Consider the following 23,006-nt stretch of genomic DNA (forward strand, 5'->3'; position numbering starts at 1 on the left):
CTCTCCCCCTGCTCTCCCTTGCTTCCCTTGCTCTCCCCTGCTCTCCCTGCTCTCCCCGGCTTCCCCCTCCCCTGCTTCCCTTGCTCTCCCCCGCTCTTCCCTGCTCCCCCTGCTCTCCCTCTGCTCTCCCTTGCTCTCTCCCCCTACTCTCCCCAGCTCCCCCCTGCTCTCCCTGCTCTCCCTTGCTCTCCCCTGCTCCCCTTGCTCTCCTCTGCTTCCCCTGCTCTCTGCTCTCCTCTGCTCTCCCTTGCTCTCCCCTGCTCCCCCTGCTCTCCCCTGCTCTCCCCCGCTCTCCTTTGCTCTCTCCCCCTGCTCTCCCCTGCTCTCCTCTCCTCTCCTCTGCTCTCCCCTGCTCTCCCCTGCTCTCCTCTGCTCTCCCTTGCTCTCCCTTGCTCCCCCTGCTCTCCCTGCTCTCCCTGCTCTCCCCGTCCTCTCCCCTGCTCCCCCTGCTCTCCCTGCTCTCACCGTCCTCTCCCCTGCTCCCCCTGCTCTCCGTCAAGTTCTTCCATTCTGCTTCTCACTACCAGGTCTAGACTGCTGACCCCATGTTCAGTCTACTTCTTTATGTCCCTGCTCTGGACAAGTCCAGGTGCTCCTGGCTGTTCTCTTACAGCCACAATAAAAACCTTCCCCTCGCCATACCAAAGAGAAAGTCTGGGAACTGGGGGCGTGGCTCAGTGGCTAAGAACACTAGCTGTAAGGTTAAAAATAGTTTTGAAGTTTTATAAGACTTGGTGGTGTACACCTTTAATTCTAGCACTTGGGAGGCATAGGCAGGCAGATCTCTGTGACAGTTCGAGGCCAGCCTAGTCTACAGTGCTGAGTTCCAGGACAGCCAGGAGTACATGGAGAAAAACAAAAACAAAACAAACAAAAAAACCACCACCAACACCACCAACAACAAAACTCTTCTAGGTTATCAGAAATAGAAATAATATAGTTTACATATTTCTTCTCTTTTTAGTCAATGCTTTTCAGTTTCACCCCCATGGAGATAGGAAGAAAAGCCAAGAACACTGAATTTCACGTTCATTGGATTCCAGGCTCCATATGATACCACATGCCTGTTACAGAATGCTTGCTGGTCAGCTGGGCTGGGGCTGTTCCTGCTGATTCTCACAGAAAGCCTGTCACAGAGAGAGCCAGGACAGGGACCTGGGAAGGCCCTAGGACTCCGAGCTCAGATTGGAGACAAGCCCTGCCTAAGGCCCTACCGCCTCTGCGCAGAAAATGCAACAATTGTTTCAACTAGAGGAGGTAGTCGGTTGAGATTTACCTTTCAGTTTCAGGCCCTCGGTAGTTAATTCTTGCTCTCTTTGCCTGAAATCTACATGAAAAAGTAAACATTTATTTGAATGTATCCCTCTATGAGAATTTATGAGTAAGTTGATAAAAATCCTAAACTGTATTCTGGAAACAGAGCTTGTCACACTGAGTAGCTCTACTCTTCTCCCAGGCTGTAACTAAGGCACAGATCATTACTGCCTCCTCCCAACCTTCTACCCTTAAATACAAGGGAAATTAAGTCAGCTTCAAACTGGGTGTGATCACACACACACACACTCACGGACAAGTACACATCTCTGCAGCCTTTGCAGGATGATCCCCACAGGTTCTGGGCTAGCCAGGGCTACATAGAGACCCTGTTAGCTATCTTTCTTTCAGGTTTATTTCTTCCTTTTCACAGTTCTTCACAGCCCTTTCTAGAGACTGTCTGCTTTGCTCCCCTGCCACAGCCTTCTTCAGTGTCTTTATTATTTCAGTCTGAGGAACATTTCACGTCTGTAAACTTTATTATTCAGTTCTAAGTGAGTGGTCAGGATGTGCCTGCAACTGCACACTGGTTGGCACAGGTCACACTCCTGTACTCTCAGAAGTCTCAATCTCCAAGAAAGACGTGCATTAACTGTCTGGAATACTAATGAGGGTGCAGTGGGGTGTGTCTTTAGGCATAGCTACCAGAGACGGGAGACTTGCTTTCCTTTAGACGTTCTTCAAGGTTAGCCTAGGTAACATAGCATCTCGTCTTAAGAAAGTTTAAGTCCATCGGGTGTGATGACACGCACCATCACATCAGCTCCCTGGAGGACTCACTACCCTGTGCTGCATAATGAACACTGCCTGACAGCGGGAACTTCTGGTGAGACCCTGTCCATGACAGTGATAGATAGGTATCCAGATGGGCTGGAGATATTATAGTACCCTGTTACAGTGCCCCAAGCATGTTTAAGGCTCTGAGGTTAGTCTTCTGCAATACTTACTTTCATTCCTAAATATTTACAAATATTTATTTTCTACATATGTCTTGGTGCTAACTGCTAGGTCCTGGGTTCAATTCCCAGCAACCACATGGTGGCTCACAACCATCTGTAATGGCATCTGATGCCCTCTTCTGGTATGTCTGGACAGTGACATTGTACTCACATACATAAAATAAATAAAATCTTTTTAAAAAACAAAACCAAATAAACAAACAAAAACCAAATGGTTAGGCTGGCCTGGCCATGGTGGTGCACATCTTTAATCCCTGCTCTCAGGAGGCAGAGGCAGATGCATCTCTGGGTTCAAGGCCAGCCTGGTTTGCAGAGAGACAGAGAGTTCCAGGACAGCCAGGGATACACAGAAAAAATCTGTCTCAGAAACAGAATGGTTGAGCTGGATGCAGAATAAGAGATCAGGATGCTTACACAGGTAGAAGAGGTCTTTGGTTGAGGAGTGGTCCATGTACTGAGTGAGGACCAGAGTACAAAGGACAGCAGGGGCAAAACATGCCCAAATGCTTTTTCTCTTCCACAGTGGTGACAGTTCTCAGCTCCGCCGCCCTCAGCTGACAAAGGTCAGGGGACATCTTTCTTAGTAGGATCACTTTTAATTGCTAGTCCTGGTTGTGTCTGCCTGCCCCAAGCAATTCCCATTAGACTCCTTTGTAAGCACACATTCCAAACTGTTTACTTGAACTAAATGGCCCCTGTTCTCTGGCTCTTTCCCATGAGAGAGACGTGTGCCTCATGAGAGGAGTTGATTTCTTATATGCCTGTGATCTCGGCTCATGAGAACGTGAGGAAGGGATGCGGTGAGTTCCAGGTCAGCCTGGGTCAGAGTGACGCTGTCCTTTAGCTGGGTTTCTGTTGCTGTGATCAAACGTGGACCAAAACCAGCCTGTAGGGTTAACTGGGCACAGTCATTGAGGGAAGTCAGGAACCCTGGAGGAAAACAGCTTGCTCCCCATGGTTCCCTCAGCTTACCTGCTTATACAATCCAGGATCCCACCCACATGGGCAGGGTCTAGTTACATCAAGCAAATGCCCCACACCCAAGCCAAGCCCACAGATCATGATGGAGGCGGATCTTAAATTGAAGTTCCCATTCCAGATGTTTCTCCTGGTGTCAAGTTGACAAAAACTAACTAGCAGAGAGACACCTTGACTAAAATAAGTAAATAATCTTTTTAACTTTGTATTTATTTACTTTTTATGCAAATAAATTGTAGGGCTTTGGCTGGCCTAGAATTCACTATATAGTCCAGCCTGGCTTTGAACTCACAATTCCCTTCCTCAGCCTTTTGAGTCCTGGGATTACAGTCATGCACCACCATGTCTGGATTATTTATTTCACTGTTTAAATGTGGAGCATTATCATGGTTCCCCCAAACAGAGTCATGTAAGCAGGTCTGCCAAGAGGACTCAATGTGCGTCCCTCACTCTGTCCCCTGTGCTTTGTGATAATGACCTCACAACCCCCAGTGGCAGACTTGGACCCAAGCAGCTCTTCTCACTGCGCCCCTTTGCTGGGCTCCTTATTTTTAAAACTTGTATGTCAGTTGATAACAAATGTTCTTAATGCTTTCCCATTGGAGATGGTGGGGGGTTGGTTTTGTTTTTCTTCTGCAGTTTAATGGTACTGGATGTAGAATTCTGGAACAATACTCTTTTTTTCTTTCGTAATTTAAAAGATGTTGTTCTGGGCTGGAGTGTAGCTCAGAGGCAGAGCCGTTGCCTGGCACCAGACCCTGGGCTTAACTCCCAGTGCTACCAAAATAAATAAACAGATAGATAGATGGATGCAAGTAAAAGATAAAATGTGGCATTGTTCTGTTACCTTTGGCTTCAGACTTTCTGCTGAGAAACGCCCAGGCCACAGTCACTGGAATGTTTGTTCCTCAATGTAGTTTGGCTGTGGTTTGTTTGGTTTCTATTGTCTTTTGATACAGGATCCCATGAATACCAGGTTGTCCTGGAACTGGCTAGGTAGTGAAGGATGACCTTGAACTTCCGATCCTCTGTCTCCATCTCCCAAATGCTGGGATTACAAGCCTACACCACCCATGCCTGGATTACCCGGTACTGGGGACGGAGTCCAGGGCTCCAGGAGTGTCTGGCAAGCATGCTACCAACTGAACCACATTTGTGGCCTCCCAATTTTGTTTTTCCTTTATCTTTAACTTTTGGCTTTTAGCTCTGTTGTGGTGTGTCTAAGCATATATTTCTGTTTGGAATTTGTTGAGATTCTTTTTTATTTGCTTAGAGAGCCTCCACTTCCACCCCTCCTCCCTCCTTTCCTCTTTTTCTCCCTTCCTTCCTCCTTCTCTTCCTTCCTTCCTTTTTCCTGAGTCAGGTCTCAATCTGTAGCTCAACTTCTGGCACCCTTTTCGTCTCAGCCTCTCTGCTGCTGAGATGACACACATGTACCATTATACTCAGAGTAATGTTATTTGTTGATTATTTTTAACTAGTCTGTCAGCTTGAGGTATAGTTGGACAATAAACTGTTTTCCTAGTAGTAAGGTTCTGGGTTAGACCCACAGCACCTCAAAACCGTCATAAAGATCATGTGCGTTAGCAGGTCGTGGTAGTGTATACTATACCAGTGATCCTGACTCCTGGGAGGTTAGAGACCAGCCTAGGTTACATGAGACCCATCTATAAATAGAAAGAAACCTTCTGTCTTAATGTGGTGCTATGTGTTGTTTCAGTTCATGTGTTGAATTCTGTAACATTTGCACCAGGAACACATGGCTGTCATCTCAAACAGTTAGCACTGCTTTATGGTCCAGCTTCTGCACTGTGGCCTTGGTACAGTTTTCTGCACTTACTCTACTGAGCAATACCTTTTGATTTGGGGGTGCCAGGGGTCCAACCCAGAGCCTTGTACATTACTCTAGGAACCCCTGAATGTATACTTTTTTTTTCTTTTACTGTTGTAGTTTATAGTAACTTATTTTTCAAGGAGTAGTTTCTCTTCCTTGTACTCTACTTCCGTGGCTCAAATGAGAGGACCCCGCCATTTTATTTCCCCATAGTCCCAGGAGCTCTGTTTCTTGTTTGCTTCTTCAGTCCTTTTCCTCGTGCCCAGAGTAATTTTTGTCATCCTGTCACCAGTTTTTCCAGTTTCCTCTGTCGTCTCCATTTTACTTTGACAATCCAAATGAGTTCTTATTTTTATTACATTTTTTGTTTCTAAAATCCTCATTTGGCCACTCTTCATGTCTTCTATTTTCTTTCTTTCTTTTTTAATTAAGAAAGGACATTATATTAAATATTTATTTTGATTTTATGTGTATGTTTGTACCATATGTGTACTTGATCCCTCAGTGGCCAGAAAAAGGCATCAGATCTCACTGAGCTGGAATTATAGCCGGTTGTGAGCTGTCATGTTGGAGCTGGGAATCGAACCTGAGTCCACCAGAAAATCAGCCAGTGTTCTTTTTTTGTTTTTTGTTTTTGTTGTTCTTTTGGTTTGGTTTTTGGTTTTTGTTTTTTCGAGACGGTTTCTCTGTCTAGCTATAGCTGTCCTGGGACTCATTTTGTAGGCCAGGCTGACTTCTAACTCAAAAACCTCTGGGCCTCTGCCTCCAGAGTGCTGGAATCAAAGGCACTCACCAGCACTCCCGGCCAGCCCACAGCTGGTGCTCTCAATGCAGATCTGTTTCCTCAGCCCCCTTCTGCTCCTTTGCTAAGCTTTCTGCCTTTGGTTTTAAGCCTGCTTCTCAGACTGTGACCCATAGTTGCCGTCAAGTTTTTCTCGGATAATCTCAATGTCTGAGGCATCTTGGGCTTCATTATCTATTCTCTTGCAAAGGATTAAGAAAATTAACCAGTTTTAAGGTGTTTCTGACATTAGGCTAGTTATGAGATTTGTGTTTAAATCCTGCAGGGAGTTTTGATATTGTAGGTTTTTCTTTCTTATATTAATGTCTTATTTATTTATTTTCTGCTTTGCCTGTGTGCCAACAGAGGTCAGAAGTGGGGATCGGATCCCTTAGAACTAGAATGGGTGGGAGGCACCATGTTATCTGGGAACTGAACCCAGGTTATCTGCAAGAGCAAAAAGTGCTTTCAACCACTGAGCCATCCCTGCAGCCCCCTAAGTTGTTCTTGTAGACAGCACATTTGGATGGGCTAAGACTGCAAACTCCTCCGTTGCCCTTGGGCTGTTTCCATTGTCCTTTCTGTCTTCCAAGCATTTGCTTTGGTGTTTGAGTCTGTCGCTCAGTAGTGCCACCTGGCGGCCAGTCTTGGAAGTGTTCTGCCTAGAGAGTCGTTCTCCGTGACTCTGGTTTACTAATTATCTGTAGTCACATCTTCTTTGGCAGCCTTTGAAAAAGATCATTACAAGGTATGTATCTTGGATGCCTTTTTTCAGGGGTCTCTCTGATAGCGTGGCAGGGGCTGCGCCCTGGTGTTCTGGCTACGCAGTGCAGTGTGCTTTAGTTCCCCTCTGCTGAACTTCTGTCTTCATGGCAAGTGGGGCGGGAGGGAGGGAGGGAGGGAGGGAGGGAGGGAGGGAGGGAGGGAGGGAGGGAGAGATGGAGGGACGGAGGGAAGAAGGGAAGAAGGGAAGAAGGGAAGGAAGGAAACCTTTTACCGTGTGCCCTTGACCTGACATTGTTTTTCCCGTTTTTTCCTTTGAAATTTTGAAAATATTGAAAATATTTTTTCCCTTGTAATATATCTTGATCACACAGTTTTTCATCCCTTTGGATGAAAACACTGAGGACATGTGCCCTCCTAGGTATGGACTGAGAAAGTTTATTGTAGGTAAATGGGAGAGTGCAGCCAGAGGCATCTGGAAGGGTCCGGATTGAACCTGGCCTTGAGAGGTGAGAGGTGGGGGGAGGAAGAGAGAGGTGGGAGGAGGAGAGAAGAGAAGAGAAGAGGGGGCGGAGCAAGACAGGAGCCGCAGACCGAGGGGCCTAGAGACTGTGCAGCCCTAATGGCTGGGGAAGGGCAGTGACACCAGGGCTGGAGAGTTCAGGGTAGGAGTGGAAAGTGCTGAGCAGCCAGGACCTTTCCCAGGGAGGGACTGAGGGAGGCTGGCAGCCAGAGCTCTCAGTTAGCCATTTGTCCGGGTTTGATCCTAAAACCTCTCCCTTTACACTTTCTATTTCCTTCTCCCCTCCCATCCTATCCACCCTCTTTCTGTCTCTCCTTTGAAAACACACTCTCAGCCGGGCAGTGGTGGCTAACACCTTTAATCCCAGCATTTGGGAAGCGGAGGCCAGCCAGTGTCCTCTACAGAGTGAGTTCCAGGACAGCTAGAACTGCACAGAGAAACCTTGTCTTAAAAAAAAAAAAATTAAAAAGAAAAAGTAAAGAAAAAAAGAAAACGGTTTTCTAAGACATAATGAAATATAAAATAAAACAAAAGTTCCATATTAAAATTGGACAAGGCAAACAGAAGGACTAATCCAAGAGAAGACACAAGAATCAGAGACACACTTGCTGGGGCTCTCAGGAATCCTATAGAAACACTAAACTGGAAGGTGGAATTAATGTACCCAGCTAGACATCTAGCTTTGATCTGGCATGTCTTATCTTGATTATAAAAATTAAACAGGATTTTTTATTTTGTTTTGGATACAAGTCATTTGTAGCCCAGATTATCCTCAAAATTTCTCCATTGTCGAAGCTGGCCTTGAACTCCTGAGTCCCTTGTGTTAGACTTGGCGTGAAGCTTAGAACCAGACAACACCAGACCAAACGGTTCCAACGAGGGAGTTTATTCAGGGCAAAGGGCAAAGGTGGGGGAAGAGAGATAGAGGGAGATGGCGGAGAAAGAGGACAAGGTCAGGAAGTTCTGCCTATTTTATATGGGCAATGACGTAGCCTTTCCCAGGTGAAGGTGAGGTAGCCAGGTGGATTCTGGGAGTGTATGGCGGTTGCCTTGGCAATGATGTAGGGGTCACCTAGATGTGATGTCACTGGGTTCGGGCCTGACACCAACATACTTCCCTTTTTCTTATTATGAAGAGAAGAAAAAAAGGGGAGGAGAACCACTGCAGAGTTAATGCGCCTGAGGTCTTGAACCAGTCGATAGGCACCATTAGGTTTCTTAACTGCCAGTATAGGGGTGTTAAAGGGGGAAGAGATGGGGCGAAGAAGTTTTTTCCTTAAGAGGTAAGAAATGATAGGCTTAAGTCCTCTGAGGCTCTGGAGAGAGAGAGGGTATTCAGCTTGGGTGATGTACCTGGTGGAGTCCCGTAACTGGGTGACAACAGGAGAATGATGTTTAGCAACAGAGGGGTTCTGGACGTCCCAAACTCGGGGGTCCACCTGAGAAGCTGGTAAGGGAAATAACATGTTAGTGTTGGTAGGTTGACTGGCTGGAAGGAGGAGCAGAGGAACTGCTGGCGAGCTTGGGCTTAGGTAAATTGGTGGAGCAAATGAAATAGAAGCTCCCAACTTAGCTAAAATATCTCTTCCCAATAAGGGGACAGGACATGTAGGCACTACCAAGAAGGAATGGGTGAGAGGTACTAAATGGGGGGGGGGGGTCTGGTGAGGAAGGTAAGGTTGTCCTCCTACCCTGACAATAGGAAAACGCAAAGGTGAGGTGGGTCCCCAAAACTCTGTCAGGACCAAGTAAGTGGCCCCAGTGTCCAAGAGGAAGGAGATGGGTCTTCCACATACCATAATTTCTACCCGGGGCTCCCTGGTAGTGATAGGCATGGTCAGGTCAGGAGAGCTTGGACTCTGTCAGTCCTCCATAGCCAAGACTAGAACGTCAGCTGAAGGGTTTTCTGGGAGTGATGTCCCTTTTCTGAGTGACATGAGGGCAATCGACAGCCCAATGTCCCTTCTGATGGCACCTAGGACATGGTCTCCTTGGCTTGCTGGGGTTGGGGCAGGCCTTCGCCCAATGACCATGTTGACCACATTTATAGCAGGAGCCAGGTGGTCCCTGAGCCTTCAAAGACCAGGAGTCTGGGGTAGTGGCTGAGATTGGTTGGATAGCCTTTGCCAGCATGTGGTATTTCTGTTTTTGTGCTTTCTCATCTCTCTCATGGTACACCTTGAATGCCGACGCCAAGACGTCTGCCTGTGGAGTCAGGGCCCCTCTCCAGTCATCTAAGTTTAGCTTTTATGTCAGGGTAGCTCTGGGAAAAAAAGTAGGTCATAAGAAGTTGCTTACCTTCTGGGTTTTCAGGGTCGAAATTAATATACTGCAATAAAGCCTTTGTAAGGCGTTCTAAAAACTGAGATGGGTTTTCCTGTTTGTCCTGGACAACCTCTTGGAGTTTCTCAAAGTTTACTGGCTTTAATGCTGCCTTTCTTAGATCTGCCAAAACGCCATGTTATAAATCTATCTCTGGCTAAGATACCACCTGCGGAATTATAATCCCATCGAGGATCCTGGTCAGGAACTGCCTCAGATCCGATTGGATATGTTCTGTCTGTTTGATGAATCTGATCTGCATGCATTTTTGCCTCTTCCCAAACTCACCTGCGTTCACCAGGAAGTAAATTGTTAGGGAGAATCATATGAACATCATGGAAAGTCAAGCTATAGGATTGGGTGATGTACTGGAACTCTTTGATAAAGGCAGAGGAGTTAGAGGTGCAGGAACCCAGTCTGCTCTCTATTTGAGAAAGTTCACTCAGTGAGAAAGGGACATGTACTCTGACCAGACTGTCAACGCCAGCCACTTCCCTTAGAGGAAGAACAGATGCTGGTTTAGGTATCCCTGGAGGAGAAGGAATTGGAGGTTTGGCTGTGGCCTTAGAACACGTGATAGGAGGGGTAAAGGTTGGTGCCAACACAGGGTGATTAGAGTGGCCTGCAGCTGGCACAGAAGGAGGGAGGAGTCTGGGGAGGTCGAGCCAGTAGACTCTGAGGTATCCTGGTGAGAAGAAGAAACCGAGGCAGCAGTTTGGGTTTTCGGCAGCATGGAAACAGGTCTGTGACAGAGGGGAGGAGGTTCATCAGCTGGATCTAAGGGTGTGAGGTCATCTAATGGGGGTTGAGCAGGTTTTATGGCTAAGAGAACCTTGAGTGTGGAACAGGCAGAACACATGGAAGGATTACAACGAAGGTAGATAAATGCTTGAATATAGGGAATTTCTTTCCATTTACCAGACTGCTGGCAGTATGTGTTAAGACCTTTTAAAATGATTGGGTCTAGCGTGCCATTAAGTGGCCACTTTAGTCCATTATCTAGAGGGTACCGAACCCAGACCTTATTGTAGAGGTGTATCAATTTGGAAGGCCTCAAATCAGGCGTTAATTTTAGAGATTTGAGATTTTTCAGGAGACAACCCAGTGGGGTGTCTGTGGGTGCAGTCGAAGACAGTGTGGTGCCCACTGGGTGATGAACCCAGTGGGGTGTCTGTGGGTGCAGTCGAAGACAGTGTGGTGCCCACTGGGTGATGGGGGGGCTTTTACCGAGCTATTTGTATCGGCGTCCCGAAAGAAAAGTCGGCAATGAAATCAGGCAAACAGCCTAGATATCATGTCGTCATGAGAATATCTAGGGGCCTCGGCTGCGGCGGAACTCCCAGAGTTTCACCAGAAAATAGCTCAACGTGGTACCAGGATTTTCGGCTGCTGCAAGAGCTTGGGGGGAGCTGTGAACTACTTTCGAGGGGGGGAGTCACCCCCTAATTGGCCAATGTCCTAAGTTGTAGGTCAGCTAGAGCCAGTCATATGGACTGGGGCAATGAAAAGCCAACCCCTTAGCCTATCTGGGCTTATAGGGTCCCTCCCACCAATTGGAAGCTCCTTACCAATGAATATGCCAGTGTGTGTTTGTGGGCTTGTGCAATCTGGTATCAGGAAAGGTGGAACCATGAGGTCTGTGTAGGCCTGGGGGCTGCAGAGGCACAGCTCACGTGGTGGAAGCTTTGTGAGCCTCACAGTGGCGGATGGAGTCGGTCTGCAGCAGCGGTGGAAAGAACGAGGTCGGTGACGGGAGGTAGCAGCAGATGAAGTCGCAGTGGCAGCGGTGGCAGTGGGGTTGGCAGAGGTGGCAGCAAACCACGTGGCTGCACGGGGTTACAGCAGCTGGCAGCTGGCAGGAGCTGCTGCGGTACCCAAAGTATTCGGCCTCTCGCCTGCCACGAGGGAGGCTTGGGTTCAGTTCCCAGCCAATGCACCAGTGTTAGACTTTGGTGCGCAGCTTAGAACAGACAACACCAGACCAAACGGTTGGGGGGGGGGGAGTTTATTCAGGGCAAAGGGCTGTAGAGGTTTTGGGATCAAAACTTGGTAGCAAGTGCCTTTATGTTACAGGGTATTTGATCACATGGTGAACTCTGAGATTGTTATTTACTGGAAAAACCTGTTTCTAGCTGGGTTATGACTCAGCCTTAGTATACATACACCTTTAATCCCAAACAGTGAAGGTAAAGTTAGTTTGTAGAAGAAAGCATCCATGTTTGAAAGTGATGTCAAATTGAGTGGTAGACAAAAGTGATGAGTCAGAGGAAGACTTGGCAGAATAGGATTTGCCCAACTCATGAGAAGAGAGAGGAAAGAGAAGCTACTTAAGGGAGCAGTGCAGAGAGAAGAGGAGGCAGTTTTACCAGGAGTGTCTTACAGAGTCAGGTTGAAGAGAGAACAAACTAGACACAGGTGAAGACAGAAGGAGCCAGAAGATTAGAACAGATTGCCAAAGTTAGTATGAAGCCAAGCAGAACAATCAGTCAGAAGCCCAGTGAGAAGCCAGATTGAATCAGTCAGCATAAGAAGAGTTTTGAACCAGAACAACTGAGTTGACCAACCATCCAGAGTTCAGAAAGAACTAGAAACGGTGAGCTTATTCAGCAGTAAGTCTCAGAAGCTGAAAACATTCCAGGCCTAGATAAGATTTACGGAGGCTAGAAGCTTCCAGGACTGTGCCTGGGTTAGCAGAGGGGGGCAGTAAGCCTCTGAGAGAACATTGTATCAAGAGAATAAAAGTTACTTTTATACCTTTGCCTGCTAAATCACTTCCCTGCCCCTGACTTCTGTTTAAGGGTAGATTTAGGGCATTGAGAGGGTTGAGAGAGGTTTTCCTGTACCCTGGGCTGACCTTGAACTTGCTCTGCAGCTGAGTGACCCTGACTCTCCTGCTTCCATTCCAAGTGAACTTAGCTAAACATGTGACTGTGAAATTCCAGAGGCATTTTGAATTGTCATCTGGACATTTTGACCAAATGAATGAAACTTAATGGATTGATACCTATCAATGATAGATATCATATTGATACCTATCATATTGAATAAAGTTGGTACGTATTATATTGATTAACCTTACATATTATAGCAGGGAACTATAACACTTAGCTGCAAATTCAATTCCAGATCATCGTCACGAGCATCAACTTCAGTTCCAACATTGAGTGTCTTTGCCTTTCTTTAACCAGCGCTTCTTTGGGTGACAAATCTAATAGTGAAACAAAGCCACTTCAGTTGAGGTTTGAAAGGACAGTACTATCTGCTTGATTGGGGGGCTGAGGTTTTTCACCTGAGCTCTGCCACTTTCTCACTGAAAGTCACTTCAAACTGGCTTCACTGTAGCTTAATTCACAGAGTACTTACCTACAGTGCACAAAACCCTGAATTCAACCCCCAGAATGACATAAATCGAGTATGGTAGTGCATGCCTGCAATCTCAGCACTGGAGAGTTAGAAGCAGGAAGATCATGGAGTCAGCATCCTTTGTGACCCAGAAATTTTTAGGCCAGCCAGGGCTACATGAAACTGTGTGTATCTCAATACAAACAAACAAACAACAAACCCAAAGGCCTGTATAAGAAGACATGGCTAAATCCCAGTACAAGGGGGATAGGAGCAGGAAGAGTAATCATTCAAGACCATCCTTGGCTACGTGCTGTTTTAGGGCAACCTGGGCTACAGTGAGACACTGTTTAAAAAGAAAACAAAAGGCCACCTCATACACAAAGGATCAAATTTAGGGTTTTATAGCTAACTGGCCAATGAAAAGTCCTTAACATAGTAAACAGTGAGACTCAGGTTGCCATGGAAACCCCCAAAATAGCTGAAATGAAAATCATAGATTATATTCCCAGCAAAAGGAGAGTAACGTTCTATTTGTTGCTTTTGAGACATACTGTGTAGCCCAGGCTAGCCTTGAACCTATCTATGGTGGTTCTCCTGCCTCGGCTTTCCAGGTACTGAGATTACAGGTATGTATCACTATATAGAATAGAAGAGTAGAGTAGAGTAGAATAGAATAGAATAGAATAATGAGAATAATGTATTATGACAAAAACAACCACAAGAACAAAAAAAAATTGGCAAAAATGGATTCTTCTTCAACTTACCCAGATACCTTCAATGAAAAGAATAAGGTGTGCTACTTTAGAACTTATTTAGAGGGCCTTCAGGGCTGTCTCCCTTGTCAAACCTTTGCTTTAAGCCCTTGCACAGACAGGACTGAATGCCTTCGTCTTAATTGAGGAGCTCTTTATCTTCTGGTCCTAATTTGTGGGGACCCTCCGTGTACTGGTTGTGTGACATGATTCCACTTGTCCCTCCCCCAGCCCTTTCTTTTAGGGTTTCGTTGTTATTCCTATATTTGTTTTTGCAGATCTCTTCACCGATGCTGCTGAGACTGAGAAGATGGCCCTGAGCCTGGAAGATTCTGAAGGGGTTTATTTTGTTCCGTCTTTTAGTGGATTACAGGTATTCTTTTAAAAGGTTAATAGCATTAGCAAACGTTTTTCTCCTCCAGCCATGTCCCAGATTACATGGCTGTGGCACTTACCTTGGCAGCGTTATCACAGCGGGACTTAAAATTCAGAAGGCTTGTCCTAGAACTTTCAGTATGACCTAGGCTTGTGTTGTAAGACAGGTACTTCCAAGCTGTTGGGCAGTGTGTATCAGCTAATGGGCGTTCTTTCCTTAGGGAGAGTATACTGTTAAGAACTGGAAAAGGGTGTCACTGGTCATGGTTGTCCATGCTTTCAATCCCAGCACCAGCACTTTGAAGGCAGAGGCAGGAGGATCTCTGTAGATTCAAGGCCATCTAAGACTACATAGACAGGCCCTGTCTTAAAAACAAGCAAACAAGCCCCTCCAAAAGAGATGTAATGATACACATACATAGTTAATGTACTTATTCTGAAGTGTATCTGTAAGTGCCATCAGCTTTTTCCAAAAGAACCTTCTTTTCAGTTACTATGATAGGATACTTTGCCTGATCAAAAGTGAACCCAGTAAATGGCCTGACCTTGAAATGCCTAAGTTAGTGATCTTTCATTAGCAGAGTTGTGCTGCCTCTGCTCTGACTTAGGGAAAGTTTTCATCAAGCATAGGATGGAGAACAGAATTAATATGGGGGAAGCATCTGCTAGTCCTTTACGTAAAGGATGGGGAAAAGGCTCTGTGGCTAAGAGCCCTTGCTGCTCTTCCAGGGGACTCAGGTTTGATTTCCAGCACCCATGGTGGCTGGTTCATAATCACCTACAACTCCAGCTCTGGCTTCTGTAAAAGTTAGGTCTGGAGGAACCTAGTCCTAGAAATAACACTCAGACTCAAAATATATTTACAAATACATTGGTCATATAGCTAGGTGCTTCTCTGATTAGCTCATAACTTAAAATAACTCACTTATTCTAATCTACAGTCTGCCACATGGCCTATTACCTGTGCTCAGGTACCATGCATCTGTCCTTGTATGTCTTCCCAGGTACATCTCCTGCCCGGCACTATCCCAGAATCCTTTCTGCCTCCCAGATGTTCCACATCCTATCTCTTGCCTAAGCTAGAGGCCATCAGATTTTTACTGACAGATGCTACATCCATATAGACACAAGATATTCTCTCTACAGGCTTCTGTGGATACCAATGGACAGACAGACAGACACACTCATACAAGTAAAAGTCATATCTTTAAAAAATACTTCTTAAAAGTAAAAAAAAAAACAAAAACCAATCTTGTAAATATTTTTGTCATGGCTGGGGAGTAGAATGTAGCCCTATTGCTAGAGCAGCTTGTCTAGGGTGCATCAAGACCTGAATTTATCTCCAGTATTGCAAAACCCAGGGTGTGGTGGTGCATCCGAGTAGGGTTGAGAGCTCAAGGCCACGTAGAGAATTGGAGGCCAACTTGGGCTATATGAGAACCTGTCTTAATTTTTAAAAAAGGAAGGAAGGAAGAAAGAAAGGAAGAATGAAAGAAAGCAGAAGAAAAGAAAAAAAGAAAGAAAATATTCACCACCACACTACCCCATTTGTCCCATACTTAGATAAAATCTGAAATCATAGAGTTTGCTAACACAACATAGAAACTAGTGTGTGTGGGGGGGAAATTAATAGCATATCATATTTTTCACATCAAAGTTTTAAAATAGGCTTAGTGTTTAATATACATGTTGTATGGCAGAGTTTTCAGGCAAGATTCAACACACACATACATACTTACAACAGAAAGAGAACCAACCAAAAGCAGACAGTTTAATAACAACACAGTACAAACTTGGTGAACTAGTATGTTTTTATTGGGGTTACTAATAATGGAAGTACAGGCATCTAACAAGGGCAAGGATAGCTCAGAAAAAAAAAAAGAAAGAAGAAGAAAAAGTGGCCCTATAAAGCAGCCCTGAAAGCTATATCTTGGAGCTCTGCACAGCTTGCAAGTCAGGGAAATCTCAGTAACTTCCCGGAGTCTCCTCCCTTAGCAGTTGTTTCCCCCTTTAAGACTAGCAAATTTCTACACTCCCAGGCAGGTGACCTTTCATGAGCCCCCTACCCTCTCTCCTAGAAGGAATGTTTCAATTTAGAGGAAACTAATGTGCAACAATGTAACATTGAGTTAACATATCGGACCCCTGACAGACTATACAATCTAGATCCAGCCACAGCTACAAAAGTAGGATTTGGTTAGCTCACTGCTGATCCTTTTTGAAATTTAAAAAAAAAGGGGGGGGAGGGGCTAGGGGTTTTATAGTGACTGTTTTGACAATTCTCAGTAGCTTCTTATCACCTAATACACCTCCAGAGTAATACAAAGTATACAATTTAAAAGAGGTGAGGGTGAGGCTTCAGCTTGCTGCTCTTCCAGAGGTCCAGCGTTTGCTTCCCAGTTCACAATGGTCTGGGACCCTGCGTGTCATGCTCCAGGGGATCTAGTGCCCCCTTTTGACTTTCACGGGTACATACACACATGAGGCATACACCTACAAGAACATGGGCTGTACATAAAAATTAAACAAACATTTTAAAAACTTCAACGGGATGGCTGAAGCCTGAGGTAGAAACAGGATCAGGGGTTCAAGGCTGGTTTTGCCTACATAGTGAATTCAAGACCATGGGAACCCTACCAAAAGACAATGGCTGAGTATGTTGGCAAGCGTCTGTAATCCTAGCTTTGGAAGACAGAAGGCAGGTCAATTTCTGTGAGTTTGAGGACAGCCTGGTCTATATAATGAGTTCCAGACCAATTGAGACTACATGGTAAGACTTTGTCTCAAAAAAAAAGTTATCTTTAGCCAGGAATGGTGTCACATGCTTTTATGATCCTAGCACCTGGAAGGCAGGAGGATCATCTCAAGTTTGAGGACATCCTGAGATACAAGAAACTTCTCTGGACTGTAATTTAAATGGTTTAAATAAGCATTCTACTCTCAAGCCTGTAGATGCAATTTAGAACATAAGTGATGTTATTTTATCTCTTACTTTAGGCTCCATTAAATGACCCCTGTGCCTGTGCCTCTTTTATGGGTTTGAAGCATTCCACTAGTAAATACCATCTCGTCCGAGCAATACTGGAGTCGATAGCTTTCAGGTAAAGCCTGTTGGGACTCCCTCTGCTGCCTTCAGACTTTGTCAGTTCCTTTATAGACTTGCTACCAAACTGAAATTTTATGTTGAGCAGGATTATTATTATTATTATTATCATTATTATTTTGATGGAAGAATTCTTTTAAAATATGTATATGTTCTTAACTTCTGAGCCGTGTCTCTAGCTCTTGAAGGACTGGTTTGGTTTGGTTTGGTTTGGTTTTGGTTTTGAGAGAGGGTATTATACTACTTGGGCTGGCCTAAAACTCAACTTGTAGCCCAGGCTGGCTTCAAAATCATGGCTTCAAAATCCCTTGCTTAGCCTCCCAGTACTGAAATTACAAGTGAGAGCGACTTAATTTTATAAAATGAAAGAGAAGCTTCTCTTAATTTTATTTCAAGATGTTTATTTTATTATTATTTATATGTGTGCTTGGGTCGGGATGTTTATGCACTACAGTGCGTGTGTGGGGCCAAAAAGCAATGTTGTGAACTCGGTTCTTCCCTTTCACTGTTATAAGGCTTCTAGAGATCCAACTAAGGTCTCTAGGCTTGGTGTCCATCACAATTAACCTGCTGAGCCACCTTGCTAAGCCTCTTAATTTTAATTAAGCACATGCCTTCAATGTAATGGGTATGTACATGTTTTAAGTTTTTATTTTATTTAAAAATCTAAATTTTATTTTATGTTCATCATGTCTTGCCTGCATCTATGACATACATTCCTGGTGCCTACAGGAGACAGAAGAGGGTGTTGGATCCTCTGGAACCAAACTTACAGACTATTCTGAGTCTCTGTTTGGGTGCTGAGAACTGAACTTAGGTCTCTTGGAAGAATAGCAAGTGCTCTTAAACACTGAGCCATCTCTCCAATATAATATTTGGAGACTAGAAAGCTAGCTCAGTGGTTAAGAGCAGTGGTTGCTTTGTAGAAGATCCATGTTCGGTTCCCAGCACCCACATAGCAGCTGGCAACTGTCTCTAACTCTGCTTTTGTAGTTGAGCATAGATTACGTGATGTCCACTTGGCCAGTATTTCTTTAATAGTTGCTTTTGCATCTTTTGTCAAGTCAAGTAAATATAAATAGTTTTTTTTTAAACACCAGACTGAAATACAGAGTTATGACAAGAATATGCTCTCAATAGTTATCTTGTCTTTGACTAGGAACAAACAGTTATATGATATGCTGCAGAGAGAAATCCAGATTCCTGTCACAAATATCCGGTATGTAAGCCTTGTTTCTAACAGGTCCAGTTAGGAGCTACAGGTAAATCAGCCTGAGAGGTCAGCGATTGAACATTTCCCTGGGTTTGAACCCTATAACTACGAAACAATCAAACTAGAAATTAAAAGAAGAGGAGGCTGTTACTTATTTTGATCTTTTCCATGACTTCCAAAGCTTATGCCTAGCTCTTTGGTAATACAATTGTTGGTCATAGCAATTTGGAGATGAAAGTGCTAGTTTTAGATTGGTGAGACTAGCACAATGTGAAACTTCAGGGGCTCTAGTCAAATGTCTTTTCTATGTACAAATCATTACCACCATGTTGTATGTGGAAGCATCAGACTGTCTTACCGTCTCTTATATCCAGATGAGCTCTTCTGTTGGCTGTAGTTCATCTTGCATGATCTGGAACTAGTGACAAATCTAGTGAGAGGTGCCAAGACCTGAATGAAGAGCAGGATTTGTCTGGGAGAAGGGGAGTCAGTGTCTTCTGTTGGATACCCACTCCCGAGCCTACCAGACTCCAACAGCAAGCTTAAAGCCATGGCCACATTGGTGGCCCTAGTTAGACTCAGTGGGTTACAAAACAAGATGGATAGATACAAACATGAGAAAAAACATTGTAGGGAAGGGTGGATAGACAGAAATTGTGGGGAGGTGAGAGACGGGGAGGGGTGGACATAGTTAATATGAATTATGAAGATGTGTGAACTTCTCAAAGAATAAATTAAATTAAGAATTAAAAAAAAAAGTATTTGAAGATTACTCAGTAAGATCCTTTAAACCAGCCCTGGTGCCTATTTGCAGCACTTGGGAGGCAGGGGCCGGAGGATTGGAACATCTTCAACTAGTGAGTCCAGGCCAACCTAAGCTTCATGAGATCTTTCTGGTTTTGTTTCTGTTGTAAAGATCTTGTCATAACTTCAGCATCAAGTGATATCATTTTGAAAATAAAAATAAAAGTGTAGGCAGGTTGAGGTGGCAGCTCAGTGGTACAGGCCTGCTTAGCACCCCCAAAGCTCTGGTTCAACATCCAGCACTCTTTCCCGAAAAGTTAGCTTCATAAAGTCCAGTTTATGGTGGTTTAACAGTAACTCACCTCGCATCCTGCTTCCCACAGGGCAGATGGAGGCGTCTGTAACAACGCTTTCATCATGCAGATGACTTCAGACCTGATTAATGAGAAGATAGACAGACCCGCCCACTTCGACATGTCCTGCTTGGGTGCAGCCTCTCTGGCTGGCCTTGCTGTTGGTATGTGTGTGTGGACTTTATAAAAAAGACCACTTCCTTGTAAGCTCCTCCTCAGTCACAGATTGACAGAGAGCTTCTGGAAAGCTTGTGTCAACATGGGTGTTCATACGTAGACTTCCAGCCCACGGGTCAGCCTCTGGCCTCTGTTATAAGCCTAACTGACCCATCCCTTCTTTACAAGAAGGACTGTGAAGTAAGGGCATTTCAATGTGAGCTACTTCAGTCTCTAGCAAGGGATGGTCTAGGATGAACTCTCTCAGTACAGTATTAAAAGAACTGTAAGACGGGTGGTGTTCAGGGAGTCCATTGAGGAATAGAAACCTACAGTTACCGCTTGGAATGGATGCCACGAGGAAAAGTGAAAATGTCGAGCCAGAACAGGCTGAGGACTGAGAGTTAAAAAATGACTAAAAAAATGTTAGTGGTGAGAGGAAATTCTAGCCAACCCAGCCCAACAGGGTTCTCACTGGATACAGGCCAGGGTTACGGGATAGCCCTTGGGGGTGAACCTGGAGGCCTGGAAGTTGAAGCATAGTTAAAAATAGATCAGATGCATCCAGGTGTAGACTTTGATGGGGTTTGCCACTAGACCTGTCTTTTTTTATCAGCCATTTAGAAAATTGCTGATCTGTGATGCCGCACACCTTTAATTCCAGCACTTGGGAGGCAGAGGCAGAGGCAGGTGAATCTCTGAGTTTGAGGCCAGCCTGGTCTACAGAGTGAGTTCCAGGACAGGGCTATGCAGAGAAACCTTGTCTTGAAAAACTAAAAGAAAAAAAAGAGAGAGAGAAAGAAAACAGCCATTCTTCTACTTACATCAGCTGTTGAGCGCCTTCTACATGATAGTGGGAGTTAAGAGGTGAAAGCCACAGTCCCTGGTCTCTGTGACCAAACAGATGCAAGTGATGCTCAGATCTGTGGTAAACCCTCAAAGACCGGTGGTGTGAAGCCTTGAGGGAGAGTTCCACTAGAGGCAGCAGTGACCTAAGCTTCTAACAGAGCAGACTGGGGAGAGAGAAGTGAGTGGATCCAGGGAGGAAGAGGCTTTTCACATGGCTGCGCATACATACACACACACACACATACACACATGCACACACACACACACACAAACTTGTCATCTACACTATCTTGCTGTTGGTTAGAGAAAATATAATTTGTAAGAGGTATTTGAGGTTGTCCTGGCTCTGGGGAGAGGTGGGGCATAGATACAGGTAAATTTCTTGAGTTTGAGGCCAGCCTGATCGACAGAGTAAGTTCTAGGACAGCCAGGGTTACACAGAGAAACCCTGTTCGAAAAACCAAACCAACCAACCAAATAAATAAATAGGTATTTGAGTAGTGAGCTTCCTGACGAGACACCTTATCCTTTGAGGCTGTGATATAGTTTCAGATGTGTTCTTTGTCTACTTTTTATTAAGAATTAAAATTTGTCTTTCCAGAAAAACAATATGTGCTAGATTTTATTTTGAATTTGAATTTAAATAACTTGTACAAAATACTGTTTGAAAAAGAACTTTTTAGTGATCCCATGTCACAAAATGAAGTTAAAAGAGAGTTAGAGATTGTGTGTGTGTGTGTGTGTGTGTGTATATCAATGGCAGAACACTTGCCTGTTGTATGTGAAGCTCTCTGTTCAACCCCAATATGAACAAAAAAGTATTATAATTCCATTCAAAAATAAAACTTAAGAGTTAAAAAGCAAAAAAAAAAAAAAAAGGTTTTTTGTTTTGTTTTGTTTTGTTTTGTTTTGTTTTTTGAGACTGGGTTTCTCTAGTAGCCATGGCTGTTCTTGAACTCCATCTATAGACTAGGCTGGCCTTGAACTCACAGAGATCTACCTGCCTGTGCCTCCTGAGTGCTGAGATTAAAGGTGTGTGCCACCACCACTCAGTACAAGGTCTTTTTAAAAATCCTGATGTACCTATTCCCGAGAGTATTTGGTCATGTGTATGCTTCCAAAGTGACAAGTGTTCCGGACTGTGTTTTAACATACTAATTGTTCTCCTTAGCACAGCACTCATACACTGATGGATACATTTCACAAACCCGTTATTAGCCTTAGATTTTGAGAGTGGGTTTTTTTTTTCCTCTGTAGGATTTTGGGCGGACAAGGAAGAGCTACAGAAGCTGAGGCAAAGTGAGATGGTTTTCCAGCCTCAGAAGAAGTGGCAGGAGTATGAGGTGGCTATGAAGAACTGGGTGAAAGCCGTGAGACGCTCTATGAATTGGTATAACACGACATAGCCCCAGGAGCCGAGGGAACCTGCATGCCGGTTGAAAGGGTGTGCCGATGGGAGACGCGCAGGGATCACCATAGGACTGTCCATGGCTGAGAGAAGATTTGAAACGAGCCTCACAGGCTGAGAGAAGAAGCCTGGCTCTTATTTAAAAAAAAAAAAAAAAACTCACACACACACAAATACTTATTTTTTAAATCCAAATCTTAGTGAAACTTTTAGGCAGCAACACCTCAAAATTGTGTCTTCTTTCTTCTAGTGATTTCCAAAGGACATTTTTCACTCTACTCCCAACTGCATTTTGATAGTTGTGAGTCCTCTTTTTTTTTTTTTTTAATATAGGGGTCAATGGCACATATGTCATAGTCATTTACCCTAATGGTTCTGGGTCAGGAACCATCACATTTTGTTAAAAATGATGAAATGTTTTCTTAAATTTAAAATCAAGAGGGCTATTTGAAATCCACATAGCTAAAAAGGAGGGGTAATTGAGAAAATGTTTTATGTATAAAGCCATAATTGTTAAGTGTTACATCCTCGTATGAGCTCTGATGACAGTCCTCGGTGACCTCCTTAGTCAGTGCTGTCCTTTGTCGTGCATAAAAACGCTGCCTTAATTCTTCCTTGCACAACCAAACTCTGGGCTGTTTCCTTGTTTTCATTGAGGAACAGTGTCACTGTATAGCCCAGGCTGGCTTGAAACTTGAGATTCTCCTGCCTCATCTCTCAGATTCTGGGATTGTAGGCATGCACCATTAATGCCTAGGTGGGCACTCAGCATACACTGGGGAACACATCTTAGTTAGTGGACTGAAAAGGATATTGAGGCTAGGCAAATATGGGGACTTTCGAGCCTGAGGCCAGGGAGCATGAGCTAGGAGCCTATCCAGACAGTGCAGGCATCCCAGGCAGTCTGGGTGCTACAGTGAGACCCTGTCTTTGAAAGCACCTTGTGTGTTGGAGAGAAGATCTTGCTATCAGCCCCATGCTGCTCTCCAGCTCTTGAGCCCCTACTCTAGTCACCAGAGTCGTGTGGGGCATTCTGTTTTTATAAAATGCAAGCAGTTAATATAAATCTTCCTGGTTCTTTATCTTTCTTAACTTGTTGAAATGCTTGCATAAATATCCCTTTTTTAAAAGTGCCTACTTGACAGAGTTTAATTGTTAGGTTTTTTTTTTGTGGAGAGTTGTTTTTTGTGTGTTTTTTGGTTTGGGGGTTTTTGTTGTTGTTGCTGTTGTTGCTGTTTTTAGCAACAGAGTCTTATTATGTAGTTCAGGCCTAA

General features: G+C 44.5%; 1 protein-coding gene across 1 annotated transcript in view; it reads left to right on the forward strand.

The window, feature by feature from the left end:
- The window catches only part of Gk5 (glycerol kinase 5), a 60,978-nt gene extending 39,082 nt beyond the window's left edge, over nt 1-21,896 (forward strand). The window contains exons 12-16 of the mRNA XM_028758975.1: nt 13,810-13,904; nt 16,904-17,007; nt 18,169-18,228; nt 19,350-19,483; nt 21,582-21,896. Coding sequence (XP_028614808.1) covers nt 13,810-13,904; nt 16,904-17,007; nt 18,169-18,228; nt 19,350-19,483; nt 21,582-21,730 — 542 coding nt within the window. The 3' untranslated portion in view covers nt 21,731-21,896. The remainder of the gene's footprint in view (nt 1-13,809; nt 13,905-16,903; nt 17,008-18,168; nt 18,229-19,349; nt 19,484-21,581) is intronic.
- Nucleotides 21,897-23,006: the final 1,110 nt, after the last annotated feature.

Source organism: Grammomys surdaster, unplaced genomic scaffold (assembly GCF_004785775.1).
Source record: "Grammomys surdaster isolate TR1022 unplaced genomic scaffold, NIH_TR_1.0 126248, whole genome shotgun sequence".
NCBI lineage: Eukaryota > Metazoa > Chordata > Mammalia > Rodentia > Muridae > Grammomys > Grammomys surdaster.